Genomic DNA, 16,956 nt, shown 5'->3' on the forward strand with positions numbered 1-16,956 from the left:
CTATGGATCACGAGATCCAGTTTCGCTTCAATAACGCAATTCATAGATTTTATTAAAACTAAATTAATAAAAAAAAATTACTTACAGCATCCCTTAACGTTTCCTCTCTCGATAATATATGAGGCTTATTCCCCCTTTCCCCATCCAATGTTATCGCGTACACATCGGGTGCCTGCACCGCACTCAGTTTACCAGCATAGAACAGCCCTCCCATAGCCGTCAGTACTCTCGGCGAGGAGTCCAGCTTGTCCTCAGTTAAAGTACACTTGGAAATCTGCTGAGGAACTGTCTCTGCCGGCTTGTCTTTAACTTCCTCATCTCGTTCCTTAGATTTGTGACTCTTTCGTCTCTTTTTAGCACGCCGCCTCTCTTTCTCACTATCACTCGAAGCGCTGGCACGACGCAACGCGAACTCTAATTCGGGAATATCGTCCCTTGAATGTTTTCGAGCTAGTCGGTCTACTTTCTCTCTGTTCTTCTGTCTCACTTCATTCAAACTCTCCATAGACGAACTCGCTGATCGATTAAGGCCCCATTCTCCATGATCATCCTCTTCAGAACATATCTTCATGATAGGTTCTGCTTTCAACTTAGGACGTACTTTGCTTGTTCGATTCGGCTCTTCTCTTGAAGGTTCACCTCGAGAACATAGTATACCTCCTTTCAGCTTCTGCTTTGCTAGTAGGTAACCCACAAGACTGCTTTTAGATTTGGGCTTCTTTGCTACTATGGTTTCGGTTGAATCTGGACTGGAGACCTTACGTGGTCTTCCAACTTTGCGTTTCTTAGATGATCCTCTGTCAGAATCAGGTGATAACGCAGGTGTGGAAGGTGTAGTAGAAGTCGATAAGGTTTGTAACGGAGGCGTAAGAGCTTTTAACTGCGCTTTCCTTTCATCGAATTGTCTTTCCAAGGCCAGCAGTCTTTCTCGCATGTCTTTTTCTATTGCACTGGCGAGCGCGTGAGCTGATCGGACGGTAGGAGTATGAGTACACGTCATAGCGTTACATGAACAAGCCGTCACTCGTCGTAGACTTGTTTCTAACTCCCCTCCACTACTTCTACTTTCATCTCGTTCTCTCTCGCGTTTGTGACGCCGCATCTTCTCTATTTTATGTCGTAATCTTTCTTCCCTATCTCTACTGCGTTTCCTTCTCCTTTCACCAGAGGAATCAGCATCTCTATGCCTATGTCTGTCTTTTTTATTTGTCGCTATTTCCACTGATCGACTTCTCTCGGTGGGGCTCATTAACGGTTCGGTTTTGATAAAAGGACGGGACGGTACGGGCGCAGCGGCTGGAGGACTTTCTACTTCCTCCATAAACCTTTGTTCGGCTAAAGCACATAGTAGACCTAAGCCGTCAAGCGAAGGTTTACCTTGTTCGACAGCATTAGGATCTGTGGGTGGAAACTCGAATCTCCTATGAGGTTCTGCTTCCGTTCTCGGAGGAGACTTCGGCGATGTCTTTATCAAAATGTTCAGTTTTGTTGGAGTCCTTGTGTCGACCGTTAGGGGCGCCTGTTCTAAAGTCGGCATGCTAGTCCCGGGGGTAGTTCGTTCAAACTGCTCGATACTGTTTGACAGTAGTTCTAAGCCGCTCACGTCTACCGGTGGCCGGGGCTGTGGTGTTGCCGTCTGAGGAATAGGCGTCGTTCTCGCTGTGTCTATCATCAGATCGTTCGATGCGCCGCTACTCGAAGTATCCACTAACGCGTCGTCTCTCTCTATCGCATCTATTGCTTTTTCTACTGCACCAACAACTGACGTCGAGCCAAGACCTTCAGAAGAGGAGTCTTCAGCGCTGTCTAATGACGAGGTTTGCATCATTTGTGTTTGTGTTTGCATGGACATCATATTTTCGTCCGGGTAATGTGCAACACCTACACAAGCCACGTCTCTTTCATCTTCATCAGCGTGATTGGGTGATTCATCTTCATCGTCTATATGGTCTGTTTGATTTGACGCATCTCTATGTGCTGGGACCTCAGGAGCCTCAGGAGGTGGCGTGGGTGGCGCAGCCGGTGACGTCGCCTGACTCCTACACGCTTGTTGCTCGGTATAATCCGGCTGGTAATACAAGTGCGTAGTAAGAATAGGTTGTTGAACTGGTTCCGGAGCGTAAGTCGGTTGTGGTTTCTCCTGAGGCGGTTCTGGTTCTATTTTGATTAAATGCGGCGTGATCAACGGTTGGATGATTGGTTTTCTTTTGTCTGCGGTATGGGCTGGGTGTGGTTGTGGCGCAGGTGCTGGCGCAAGAGTTACCAGGCGAGTAGAATGTGTGTGGGTATGTTGTAACGTCGCCGTAGAAGCGAGGAGGTCGCCTGGGAGAAGTTGTAGGTGATGGGAATGGTGCGGGGCTGGAGGGAGTAGTAGAGGTGCGGACGGGTAGGGTACCCCGCCCCAGACAACGGCGGGTTGTAGGTCGGGGGGCGCGGGAAGGAGGAGAAGCGCCCCAGAGGTTGGTTCTCGTACGAGTTGGAACCCGCCGACGGACGGTACACCACCCCCCACGGTGCCAACACCGCCGACGCCGACACCGCCGACCATCATGCTCTCCATTGACACCGGAGCTGAAAATGACAAAGAACCGATTATAACGCCTTGTTTGTAATATCTATCGAGTGTTAATTTTTAGGCAAATTTATAAGTGAGGGAAAGAAATACAAGTTCAGTGCAGCGTAACCAGAATATTTATGGACCTAGAGGCCCTTGTTTATTACCAAATAAAATATTGGTAAACATAGAACAATGTGTGTAATGAGAATATTTTTCTAACTCACATTCATTAATTTAAAAGCACATAAAAACTACATTTACACTCCGTTAATCTTTGTTGATAAATTGTGTAATTATGCATATTGAAATAAAAGGAACAACGATAAAATAATCTCATAAAAAGAATTAGCATACAAAGGCGCGGTACCAGGGCACGATGAAGGTATAGATGTGTCGGCACATGGTCTGTGCGCTTAAACATCTGCTACGGGACTTATTTAAGGTGTAATTCTATTACAATCGCTAATTACAGTTGTTTTTACGACTTTTATATTTATATACAACTTTCAGACTGTGAAAACTCTGTTTATACATCCCTCCTATATAAAGCATTAACAGCAGATCACCCATAGGTCTCTCTATAGCTGGAAGTCAATTTGTTGTAGACTACAGTTCTTTTACAAAACTGATTAGCATTTTAATCGATAACATTGAGCAATTTTGCCACAGAAACCTTAGAGTAGATAAAAAAAAGTGTGAATAAAGCAATTATTATCTAAATATCTAATACTCATTTAGTAGTGGAACAGCCCCTTAACTAAAGCGTCTTAGTCACGATACGTGAAGGCACACAGCAAACGTTTTATATTCCGCGCTCGCGTTTCCGGAGACGCGCCGGTATGTTAATGTTTTTGTGGGAAATTAGTTTAACATGTGCTCATCATACGTAAGAAAATTGAGATTTATTCTAATACTTACCTAATATGTTAAGAAAAAGAATGTATTTATGTAACTATATAGATTGAAATTTTTGAATTCATCATCAGTCTAGCCTTTCTTCCAACTATGTTGGAGTCGGCTTCCAGTCTCACCGGATGCTGAATACCAGAATTTTACATGAATCGATTGGACCTCCACAAGCTAGTTACCTGGGTTATAACACGATACCCTTCGGTAAGAATGGTTGCCAGACTTTCAACTTTCTGATTACTCTTCACAACTATCTTTATATCTTTCGCATTATGATGGGTAAATTTTGTAAAAGGCTACAAATGTGAATGACATATTTCCGACAAAATAATTACTAACAAAGCTATGTATAAAATTTCCATACAAATTAAAACTGTAGGGGCCCCGTCAACCATACATTGGTACAACATAAATGCATAGCTATGGGCATTAACATAAAACGTGTAAATTATAACTCGTTACCTGCTCAGCGGTTATGTCGCCCTGGTACATACAGGTGTTAAATAACGTATGTTACGAAACATTAATTTCTTATAAATAATACGTCTAAAATAAGGATGGGGAATTTTTGATTACTATCGAACAAGCTATCGAGTATTTATCGAGTAGCTATCGATAACTTCGATCAACGCTGCTAGCGTATTTCACACGAATTATAAGATGTCAAGTAGGTAATTGTAAATTAACTTTCAAATAACTAGGTACTTGACACGAAAGCTTAAAGTACATGACCGTAGGCCATCGCGTTACAGGTGTAACTGTCTTGTGTAAGTATGGGTTTATTAATTGAAGTAATTGGGTGTTATTTCAAACCGTTATCGATTATTATCGAAAAGCTATCGAGAATTTCTGCGGCCTTGCGTGCCAGCGAAATAACTAGGTTCTTTTTTCCAGTGATATTAATTGTGAAACATACTTCGTCCACGACTTTCTTTCCCAATAAATGAAATAAATAAGTAACTTAGGTATGTAGTACAACACCAACAACCCAGTTGAAAGGTTAGGCATGCACGATTTATCTTAATAATTAGATATTATGATTAGGGTGTGTGAGTATTTCCAAATGCAGCCGTATAAACAGGCCACCGCCAGACGCATAATCCTACGGGTAACTGATGTTCCAAATTCTGAATCTTGTAACCCCCGCTAGCCTGAAACTCTCTCTCTGTTAAGTTGTCGGGCTATAAACATCTGCTGTCTGTAAAGTGCGCTATCTAAAAAATGTAGTCATCTCAACAAACTTTGCATTAATTTCATCGATTTCAAAACCTTATCGTACTTATGATGCTTAGCTTTATGATCATATCTACCAGAAACGCATGTTTTTTACGTACTGTCAAATTGTGAATAATTTGTGTTTAAACGAAGTTAACCAACTAACATAGTTTGAATAATCAATGAAAACAAAACAAAACAAAGCTCCCATAGCTTAAAACATTAAAATTCATCGCCATAAATACCTTTCGGAACATCGAAACACGCATTAATGACTTGCATTTCACTCGTCCAATTAATTCATTATTCTTTTCACAACACTACCGAGACGGCAGATACGTTTTCTACGTGTTAAAAAGAGATAGCTATATGTTATTAGTACAGCTTTTAATTTAAACGTTAGTGATGTTAGTAGTTTGATTCGGTTTAGATTGAGTGATGCGTTGCATTCGAAATGGATCGGTTTTTTTGTATTTGTATTGATGTGAAAGGGTTTGATGTATGGCGCCTTAGTGTGAGGTCAGTCGGTTCACGGGAACTGGTTAAAGAAAGGTTTTAGTATAGTTTAGTTTTTGTTAAGAATTCTCGGTAGCAAGCGTGTTAGTTGGTTAATGAGTTAAGCGATTCGAGTGGATACCGCCAGATACCAGTTGATAGGATCGTAAGAGATTAACACGAACTGTTATGATATTGGGCTTAAATAGGTATCAGATATGACCCGAAAATACTTAGGTACTTAACGAAACCCTGCTTAATAATTATGATGACTAGTAGATTTTTTGAGTTTTTATGAGAGCGAACGATAAGCGCCAAGCGTGAAGCGCGATTGCTTTTATTTCTATTGCCTTTTCTTTTTTATGCCAAAAAATAAGGTATTTTGCGTTGGTACGTACGATCAAACCTAGAGAAAAGCTAATTCGCTGAGAGCTAGCGCAACGTTTGTGAACGCATTGTGCACTGACTTAGGGCATCCACTCATCCAGTGCCTCACGTACCTACTTCTACCTATAAGTAGGTATACATAGGTAGGTATGTCAGCGCAATATGATGCACTATCTTGAAAGCGCCTTATAGTGTCTGATTACGCGATTCTCGTAAATTAGTTTAAGATTATATTATTATGGCGACACGCGGCTTACATCTAACGGTGACCAAGCCTTTGCTTCGAGGGTTAAGAATTGAATACTTACAAATTATTTTGAAATAGTTGCTTTTAGTTCAATAGCGATCTCTATGAAATAAACCTTGCGCACTTCAAAAATTTCATTGAAATTCCTAGTATAATTTGATGATGTGCCTATGAGTGCTATTAAAACGTGATCAACGCGCAAATTAATGTTAGGTACCTATATTATTGACTTAATTTTCATTTTATCGTATCTACCTTGTTATTTATTGGCATCTTACAATGGCAAAAGCGCAAATGCAAGATACCTCAGAAGAAGTTAAACTTTTTCTGTCATCGACAATAATTGTCGATGACACTACCTACCTAATTATTACCTATTAAACAAAACATGTCGGTATACAGTGAGTACGTCTAGGTAGTTCTAAGTATTTATTTTATTAATTCACTGTATACCGACATGTTTTGTTTAGGACCTTTGCTTTACGCACTTTAAATATGTATCTTTCAGATCAAAGCCACCTGGAAAAAAGTTAACGGCTTTCGAAACAAACCTTCTTAAAAGTCACCTAAGTTTATTTGAACTGAGCTCTCTGCGCATATACGATTAAGATAGAAGCAATTAGGTATGTAGATAAGACAAGCCTTTCCCTACCAGCGATTTGTTACATATCTATCTACTAATTTATCCATATTTAGACAAAAGCAAAAGCTATCTACTCATTATCAGAACAGACAATAACATAATGTTAACAGGTGTAGGTAAATTTAGAAATCGCTACCAGCTACTGAACTCACGTTTTGTAAGTAAGTATAATTGATAATCATGATAAATGATCTATCTACCCACTAATCTATTAATTACGATCAAAAACACAATTCAAAAGTAATTATCTGTATAAATGAAGCATAAAGTAATCGATCGTTTGCACTAAACAGCTATTAAATCATATTTAACTTATCAAATATATCAACTAACAATTACACTATCAATCATTGAACCAACGTTATTTTTTAAACGTCGCGTGAGTGTCAAGAGCGAACGGCAAAAATCACCATTACCACGACTTGTTATTACAAGAAAAACATAAATGCAAAAAAGTCGTTCACAACACTAAAAAGTGTGAGGCGGCGAAGATGAAGGCCTGCCTTTGCCGAGCCGCTAGCTTCTTATTGGCCGAGACGTAAAGAAGGCGGGGCTTTGTGGGCGGCGCGCTAAACATTAGGGTTGTACGTAAGACGAGTTTCGTTTATCGATAATTTTTATGTTGTTTTTTTATAGTGTTATAATTTATGGTGTGGAAGTGAGTTTTGTTCGCGGGGATCGTTTGGCGGATGGATGTGAGATGTGTCCGGATGATGCGAGTCATTTGTGATGACGTCATGTTTTTAAGTTGATGACTGTTGATATTACTGATGTTGATGATTTTTGTTTGTTTGTGTATCCGCGAATGATTTGAAGCGAAAAAATATTAAGCCCGGTTTTTTGAGCCTTTAACAATTCAAATTTAAGGCGAGGTTTTTTTCTCTGTATCGCTGACGCGGAACGTCCAGGGACATGTAAACTATGCCTATTTCTTAATCTTTATCATATTTCTCTACCCTACCCTAAGAGCAAAGCCAGATTACTCTGTGGCTAGACAGTAACCAAGGTAGGTGGCAAAAAACATTTACTAAGTATATATGTTACTGTAAAAGCCCGAACGGTGGTAAATCCTAAGATTTTCCGGTATCTATAACCTAAGATTTACCAACTCGCAATGGTAAAAGTCCGAACAATTCTTTTGTTTCGAACTTTTACCTATATTTACTTTATGATGTCGAGATGTCGCCGGCGCCCCGCTTCGCGGGGCTCCTCCTACTGTGTGGTTAAAAAAAAATAACCACGAAGGCTAAGGTGGGAGCTTCGCTCCGCTCGCTCCCACCTTAGCCTTCTAACCTAACCTACCCATGTCGCTGTGCCCAAAACTCCTTCTTTATAACTATGTCACAGTATATAATTATACCGTGAAATAGTTATAAACATAATTATGAAGAAGGTTTTTTTTATATACCGTAACATAGTTTTTCAACTCCGGCTTGTTCGGACTTTTACCATTGAGAGTTGGTAAATCTTAGGTTTTACCGGAAAATCTTAGGATTTGCCACAGTTCGGGCTTTTACAGTAACATATATATAGAAAAATATAATCTACGTATCTCTATTTTATACTGCTATCAGCAAGATAAAAACTAATCTGATGGCGCGGTCAGCATCATCGATAATGTCCAGTAGCTCGGAGATAAAAATATTCACATCATCCAATTCCTTTTCTAGATAAAAAACTCTTTATCAAATTGTCTAAAATATCAAAAGAATCGGAACCAATTAATGTTTAAACCTTATTAACAAATCTATCTTAATTGATAACTTACTGACGTATCTTACTCTTACAATAAATTTTAATTTATTTAATTACGTAAAGTTTTATTTTCCAAATAAAGTTTAGGTAGATATAGGCAGGTATGTACTGCAAGAAACTCGTGTTTCACTAAATTCTTAACTAGATTTTTTTATAATTTTACGCAATACTAAACTACCGCTAGAAACCACAACTTTTAAACTCTCGCGTTGCATGTTTAATGTATAATAGAATACGGGAATTAACGCGAACACGCATTTTACCTTAAAATGCCTAACGTTTCGGCGCAGGTTGCACTCGCCGTGGTCGCGGGCTGAGTCAGCCTGCGACCACGGCGAGTACCGCTAGAAACGCTCAGAAACCGGGAGTAAGTGGCTCGTGTAAGTTCCTAGTCCGAAACACAATGTTTACTTTAATAAATACATTAATAGCAATTTATAAATACAGTTCTTTTATACGAATGCGACATACGAATTTTGAAAAAGCGTCTTTTTTACATCGCCGAACTGATTCACTATTTTCGCGGAGACACACAGTGCACCGTGCGAATAAAACAATCCATTAGCGGGTACAGACTTATACTAGCTTATTCAAATTCAAAATAGCCTCTAAACAATACACCGGTTAAAAGTTTTCATAAACTTTAATATCGTCATAGATTTTTTAATCTCGGAAAAGCTGTTTCTCGTGAAGAACTTCTTAATTAACAATATTTGTGTACAAAGAACCACTGTATGATAATTTATGCCTCCCTATAAGCATGTGCATACCTATCTATGCGATTTTCAAATAGGTACACTTTTTATAGCTTCCGCGGCTTCTTTTTCTTATCGTATGGTTAGTGGTCAACGTAATGTCAAAGTTGTTCAAGCCGCCCGAAGGCCTTTGACATGGTTTAACGACTGTTATCTTGATTGACAACAACCGGGATCGACTTTTTACGTGCCCTCCGAAGCACGGAGACGCCCAGTTCAAATACCACTATGCGGTCATCTATGGAATGAAGGACGAAATAAATTTTATAACTACCTACCTATTTAATACACATTTTATTGACTTCTAAGTATTTAAAAGTTGTTATTTTAATAAAGCTTTTATTAACGATAATTTATTGTTCATTCTAATAAGCATTCTTTCGTCTCTAATTTAAAGGTACAATTTAACAGTCATTTAATGTTAAAATCATCGTTATACAAATTGAAAGCAACTCATATTACAGAGATCAAGTAAGGCTACCCTTTTTGGGCGCCAAATGAACGTTTCCGATACTGAAATGGATTGTAAAGTTATGCAGTTGCAAAATTACAGGCAATAAATAAATTTTGAGCACTTAACAAATTAAATAGGTACCAGCGGCAAATACCAAGCGAAACATACTGTCACGCACCCTAAAACTTTTTACGAAGTATAGAAATCCAATTACAGTTTTTTTACAGAAATCTTCACGATTTTACTATTGTACACTTTTCTATCTATACCTATTCTATTAGCTTATAAATAAAGAATAAACATCATTTAATTTAACTCAATCGTTAATATTGCCCCAAACACCGCAAAAATGATCCAAATGCCAAAAACCATTCACATAAAAGCCCGATAGCCCGAAAATTAACTTAGTACGCGAGCATACATTCCATACAAAACTACAGCCGAGTGCGAAACTCAACACTTCATAAAGGATTTCATTAATTTATACCTAATGAGTGAGAGAGAAAAAAAACCAGCCGAATGAAAAGGACCGCGACATAATAAACGCGATCGGGTTACGCGGGTAAAAAGACCTCCTCGCTTTACTGGACGCCCGGTGTGTGGTTCTGCATATATTAATTTTATCGATACCAATCGGACTAAATTAGACGACAAATGTGATAATTTGTCTGTTTGTTTTGTAAAATGTTATTATGATTGTTTTCATTTAGTGTCTGTGGTGTGGTTCTCGAATAATTTCTAATAAAATATATAATCATCTACTCCCTGTTTTCCGTACCTAGATACCTGTTAGATATTATAGAAGAAATATATTTTGTCAATCGATAAACACTCTAATAATATATCGTAATCGTACTTTCTTAACAACCTGCTGATATAACAGGAATTTACTCTAAATTAAGAATCTATCGTTCATTTCTTTAATTTGAAAACAGGAATGCAACTTAAATGAGCTTCTATTTAACTATATAGCAGTACGAGAAGTTGTTTTAAAAGTTTGGGATCAACTCAAAGCGAATTAAACAGAATTTAAATACTTTTTGAAATTGTCAACCATCACAAACTGATCTGCCATGAGCTAGCGCTTGTGTAGAATGGACAGGTCTACTTATTCTGGACATTAAGAGCAAGGTAATTCAAGGTATATTAATCATCGGAATAATTTCATAGGGAAAGACAGTTATAATAATGTGTTCCGATTCCACATGTTATTTTACTAATAGATTTTTTATTATTAATAATATTGAATATGAATGAGTTTATTATACCTAAGACGTTAGCAGAAGTAGATACATAATACGTAATAGGTTCTAGGTAAAATTTAATTTAATGATAATGGACAAAAAGGAATTGTTATGTATTTTAACGGAAAATTGTATTTTAATTATTGTAACGAATACGTGTGAGTAATTTTTAACTTTTTACTTACTAAAAGGATAAAAATACGTACTTTTTGTTCGTCACTTTAATTAATTAAGAAGCTACGGGCAGCTTGCGTTCTTATAAATATTTAGATATTGTATTATGTGACGAGCATTAAATTACTCAGTTTAAACGTTAAATTAGTTAAAAAAATAAAGAAAATAACAACTATGAATAAATTCATTAACATTTGAAAGGCAAGTTAAATAATAAGTAAAAATAACTACATAATTTGATGATAACATGACTTGATGCGGTAGGTATAAAGCAGAAAAACTACGAAATAAAAGAAAAAAAACATGAAACCTCGCAAGGAAGCAACGCGCAAACGCGTAAAATGAAAGGCGAACTTAATAAATAGATGGGTCCTTTTAGCTGCTCAGTCTCAATTCGGCTACCAGCCATAATGGCCGTTTCGCCAAAACCGGTCAACGTCGACTATTGACCGGACGAGCACAGTTGCAATGCTGCTACCAAAGCACCATGACTCAAGAGGTGGTATACCCAAACGGGCGGGCCATCCCGCCCGGAATTAGGCGCCTTTTTTTTACCTTATCTATCTCACTCTCACACGAGGCATAAAAACGAGATAAGTGTACCGGCTTTAGAAATTAGTTTGATTGTAGTGAATTTTCATTTCTGGCCGGGGTCCGGTGTAGCTGAAACGGCGGTCTCGCAATGTTGTTGGCGCGTAGCTACCAGGGTATCAGTGGCGTGTAGGAGGTGACTCACCGGGGTAGGGCCAGAGCGGCGCGGGGGGCGGGGCGGCGGGCGGCGCCTGCCACGCCAGGGGGGCGGGGCGTTCGTCGCAGAGCACGTTGGCCACGCCGACCGTCATGGCCGCTTGCGCCGCGTCTGCACAACAACACACTATGATTTAGCGCTGCACCACGTCGCACGTGTCATCATCGATGTTACACACGATATTATAATAAGATGAAGAATATTAGATAATATCTAAATTATAACCTTATTTATTGAACATGAAATAATAAAATATGATCGGCTTTTATTTATCGAGCAGGGAAAAAAATTGCCCGAAGCTTGCGTAAGATATTAATGAATTTACCAGTCCCATACAATAAACAATAACGAATCGGGAAGTAGGTACGCCACATTTTTCGCTTGACAAATTAATAATTTGGTACATTTTTAGCTTAACGAATACCCATTTAAACGAAAATGTTCGCTAGATAGATAATTGAAATATCTTTTTATGTAATAAATATCGTCTATCCACTATCCAGCGTGAACAAGAATCTAGAATAAATACGCAATTTTCTCGAAAGGCAGTTATGCAAGGTAACCTATCTCGTTTTCCGTCTTTCTTTGATCCGTTTCGATACTTTGAAACAGATTTTTACGAAATTCTCCTGCATCGCTAGGATTTATACTATAAAAACAAATTCAAATTATCTATTCATTTACTAGGTTTTAAAATTCTCAAAAAAACAATAACCACCGGGCAATGGGCATAATTAAGAAATGATAACCTAACACGTTGAATTACAATGCAGGCCTGGCGACCCGATTAACATTCTACTTATCCATATTTTTTCGATATTTTCGACAATTATCAGCGGCATTAATCATAGTTTTATATGTAGGTATATCGAAACTTTTTAAGTATACGCCAAAAGTAGGCAAAAGTGACAATAAGAATCGAATATCATCAATTTCTGAGGTGAAAAGTAAATTTTTGTTTATGCGTTATCTGGTTTCTGTTTGCACAAAAAAAACGTAATCTAATATATGCGCTTTCCTCCGATATTCATTTATGTTATTGCTATACGTTGAATTAAGTTTATAATCGCAAAGTTCGTCGCAGTTTCAATAGAGTTTATTGTGATTGCTCAGCTCTCGTAGGTGCTAGCGTCGTGTTTGATAGCACATAGTCTACCTAGTGAATAGCACTATCTAGGGTTGCCATCCGTCCGGGTTTCCCCGGATTTGTCCTAGTTTAGAGGGCATCCGGGGAGCGTCCGGGGAAGGTTTCATTTGTAGACCGGGTTTTAAAAAATCTATAATTAAAAAAAGTTGCTCTTCTTGTTGACATGTCCGGCTTTCGAACTCTAAAACCCGGGGTTTTCACGCGTCTTGTCCGGTTTTCCAAATTTTAGAGATGGCAACCCTAGCACTATCGAACTCATTTTAAAACATTCTCCTATCCCAACTAATAATTGCAGAAATTATCGGAATTAAGCCGAAATAAGAAATTTACTCTCTTATTCATAAAAATACTTATACGAAGTTATGAAAGGCCTGAAAACAGATTTATTTCTTTCACTCCGGGAAATGAAAAAGAGAAAACATATCTATTATAGTAGTTTTATGACTCAAATAGGTTTATAGTGTGTTTATGAATAAGAGGGTAAGTATTTTCTTATTTTAGAGAGATATTATTTTTTATTTATTAGCGGGATATTAATATTCTCGATAGACGATACATGCCATACATATACAATATCACATATTTTGTCAACAAGGAAGGCAGGATATCTATCAATACGTTATTTAACTTTACGTGTTCGAATATTGCGAAAAGCTGCTGGAGAAGAGGCGATAAATATTAGAAACTAGCTGACCCGCGCAACTTAGCTTGCGTCACATAAGAGTGAATGGGTCTAATTTTTACCCGTTTTTGTAACATTTTTTACTGGTATTCTGCTCCTATTGGTCGTAGCGTGATGATATATAGCCTAAAGCTTTCCTCGATAAATGGTCTATATAACACTGAAAGAATTTTTCAAATCAGACCAGTAGTTCCTGAGATTAGCGCGTTCAAACAAACAAACTCTTCAGCTTTATAATATTAGTATAGATAAGTATAGATGTAGCCATGTACAAGTAGCGAAGATGTAACGACAGAGACGTCATTTTTAATACTAAGAGCTAGTTCACAGTTAATAATTATAAGTGTTAGATAACCTAGTTGCTAAGTAATTTGGTCTCTGCCTACCCCGACAGGAAAAAGGCGTGATTTTATGTATTTTTATGTAAACTCACTTATTAAAATCTATATTTATTAAGGTCTACACCATATATCAAAGAAAGGTTAAGCTTACTCTATTAATTCTCACAGCAGATATTGTTTTTACGTGTGTGATGTGACCGCACAGCTGATCGTCAGACCGGTCGGACAACCGGTCGTCCGATCAGATACCCATGTTTATTTGAACCTAATATGTGGCCCTTTATTAATTGTGATAATTATTATTATTCTGAAATAACAGATTATTTAGACTCACTCCTATAATATTGTACATGGAACTAATAGCTATCTATTGCACTTATTTTCTATACTCCTATCGACACTGTCGGGAAAGACAGGCGTGAAGTTAGAATAGGTATATAATATATTAGTTTTACAACATACTTACCAACATACTATCCCTCTTATTCATAAAAATATACCTATAAAGTTATGAAAGGCTTATAAAGAGTTTGTTTCTTTCACTCCTTAGCGAAATGAAAAAGAGAAAACATTTTGTAGTAGTTTTTTAACTAAAATAGGTTTATAGTGTGTTTATGAATAAGAGGGTAAATGTATAGGTAAGTACTTAGTTGACGATTTATCTAAGTCGCATGCTTTTAAAAAACTTCGAGAAACGAGGCATTATCAGAACACTTGCCCAAAGTCAAAATATTCAAATATCAGTTCCAACATTTACCAAGATTTTCAAAAATTAATAAAAATAATGTTCTATATTGGAATCCAGAATGCATAGAAACACATTTCACGTGAGAACAGACACGATTTTTACGCGATTCAGTCCTAGTTTCGACACTTCTAAGTATATAAGTAATCTTTTACATTATCATACTAGTATGTACATATAATGGCATACATGGAATTTTGACCGAAGCTTTCATATATTGGTTGTAACTTTATCTCTCGTATAAGTTATGTGACACTTATTTATAAGTAATAAAACCATTGAACTTAATATCTTATGTGGATACGAAGTATTAGACACATCAAACGCTTTCTCGACAAAGCGCGCGATAAACTGATGTTTAATTTTGATTTGCAGTAGGTTTCCGATTTTAAAGACTTTTAATAGAACTGCTAGGCCACCATTTGTCTAGTATTCTGTAAAAAGGCTGAATCTTTAATGATAAAAGCATTATAAACACTCACTTATAAAAATAATGTGTAGTAGCTAGTTGTTTCAACTTACACTCAGAAAATAAAAAGAAATTATGTAGGTACATTTCGGAATCTTATTCAATTCCATAAATAGTTCAAACCTAACTTAGGTACCTATATGTTATGCTTTAGGTTATGTCTTAATCCTTAAAGGAAGTTTATTTTCCTACAAAATCTCTCTCAAACTGGGAATAGACTTTTAATAGTATATTTCCTGTGTAGGTAGGGTATATTGTTAAGGAAAAGGTGTGTGAAAATATGAAACATATAGCTAGTTATATCCGTATATTTTTACATAAATGAATGAAAAAATAATATTTTTGCATTTCCTTCAGACTCATATTTTAAATGAGCTTATCTCAAAGTTTTCATTTACATACGACTTCCTGTCCTTTCCTACGTTTGTCCTACAGATTGCATAATTTATACCCCAAACCGCTTTAAACCAGTTTCAATCGCTTTTGTTTTTACAAACAAACATGAACCTTTTAATAAAATACCAGGAAAGAAAAATAAATTAGAAAAAATAACTGATATTTCTCACGAAAACAAATTCCCACAATGAGATGAAATATTGGAGTAGCAGCGGCCCGAAGAGCCAAAAAGAAAATTATGAAAGGAAGCACGTGCTGTTATCCTCATCCCGCTCCAACCTGTAGCGCCGTCTCCCTCACACCCGCTCAACGTACTACAGAGTAGTACAAATAAACTCCAGGTCGTTTAAAATGTAAGATGCAGAAAATAGCGTCCTGTTTAACAACAGTTTAGTCCTATTTTAACTTTGAAACAACATTTTCTTACTTCTTAATACTTGCTGTGAACCTACATTTCTATAAAAATCTATTAATTTAATACTCCCGCCTACTCATTTATTCAATGAAAATACAATAAAAAAATAGTAATGGAAAAAATACCTACTACATATTTATTAAATAAAGTACCCGACAACTTATCACGTCAATAATCTTGATACGAATGTTTTATCTATGCTTGAATTACACTATGTATCGTATCAGTTGACCTTCACCGTGGCGTCTCTGTCTAACATTAGCATTCCAACCACAAGTGTCTCTCGCTCGCACCTACGGTTACACTCGACGCCGCGTTCTGTACACCTCCTCAGGCTTACTGCGAGCCTAGTATCACGCGCGCTGAAGAAAAGGGTTTATCCGACGCCGAGTGACCCGGATGCAACTAGGATTTTCCGACCGAAGAAACTATTTTATTTTCCGCGGTAAAAACTTCATTTTCCGATGAAACGAGTTTCGATGGATTTTTTTCATATTTATGACGTAATATACTATTTTTATTGAAATTTCCGTGACCTATTGGTGAATGGGGTTGAATTGCAGTAAGTTAAAGTTACATTGTACACTACATTATTTTTCGCGTTAGAAAATCTAGGCCAGAGTTAATAGCGTCCCTATTCTAGAATTAAAATAGCTGCACGTCGCGTTGCGTGGTCAGCGTAGTGAAGCGTAGCGTAAATAGAATGGCTTGACGATGGACGACAGGCTAGTGCTGCACTATGCGATTCTACCGATAATGTTTATTAATAGGCTAGTCAACGCGACTATTGTTACAATTTGAACTATTTAGTATTGCAAGCAGGATTAATAAAAATATTAATAGAAGGATAATATAATAAAGAGAATTGATGCAAAAAATAATAAATAGGGCCAAATTAAACACCGTAGACGAAATAAAGCCATAAACTAAGTCTACACAAAAAGGAGAGGAATTGCTATGTCATTAGTTCATTACATTAACGCAGTTAATGAGAAGTACTTAGTGCGATGCGAAGTCCTTTTGTGATCATTTTCGGAATTTAAAATCCTGTTCTAACCTAAGTCCGGTAACTAATTTTATTTCAAAATATTTTTTTTTGTTTCTATAAATAACGAAGTAGTTGGGGTAGAAAATAAGATTACGTTGACTCTAATCTACAAAGAGAGAATATGAATGGA

General features: G+C 37.2%; 1 protein-coding gene across 2 annotated transcripts in view; it reads right to left on the bottom strand.

The window, feature by feature from the left end:
* Positions 1-16,956, bottom strand: part of LOC142975134 (uncharacterized) — a 121,543-nt gene that overhangs the window by 5,968 nt on the left and 98,619 nt on the right. For both annotated transcript variants that reach the window (XM_076117829.1, XM_076117828.1), the window contains 2 exons: positions 11,572-11,694; positions 86-2,571 (listed from right to left, as the gene is read on the bottom strand). In XM_076117829.1, coding sequence (XP_075973944.1) covers positions 86-2,571; positions 11,572-11,694 — 2,609 coding nt within the window. The remainder of the gene's footprint in view (positions 1-85; positions 2,572-11,571; positions 11,695-16,956) is intronic.

This window comes from Anticarsia gemmatalis, chromosome 8 (genome assembly GCF_050436995.1).
Source record: "Anticarsia gemmatalis isolate Benzon Research Colony breed Stoneville strain chromosome 8, ilAntGemm2 primary, whole genome shotgun sequence".
In the NCBI taxonomy this organism is placed as follows: domain Eukaryota; kingdom Metazoa; phylum Arthropoda; class Insecta; order Lepidoptera; family Erebidae; genus Anticarsia; species Anticarsia gemmatalis.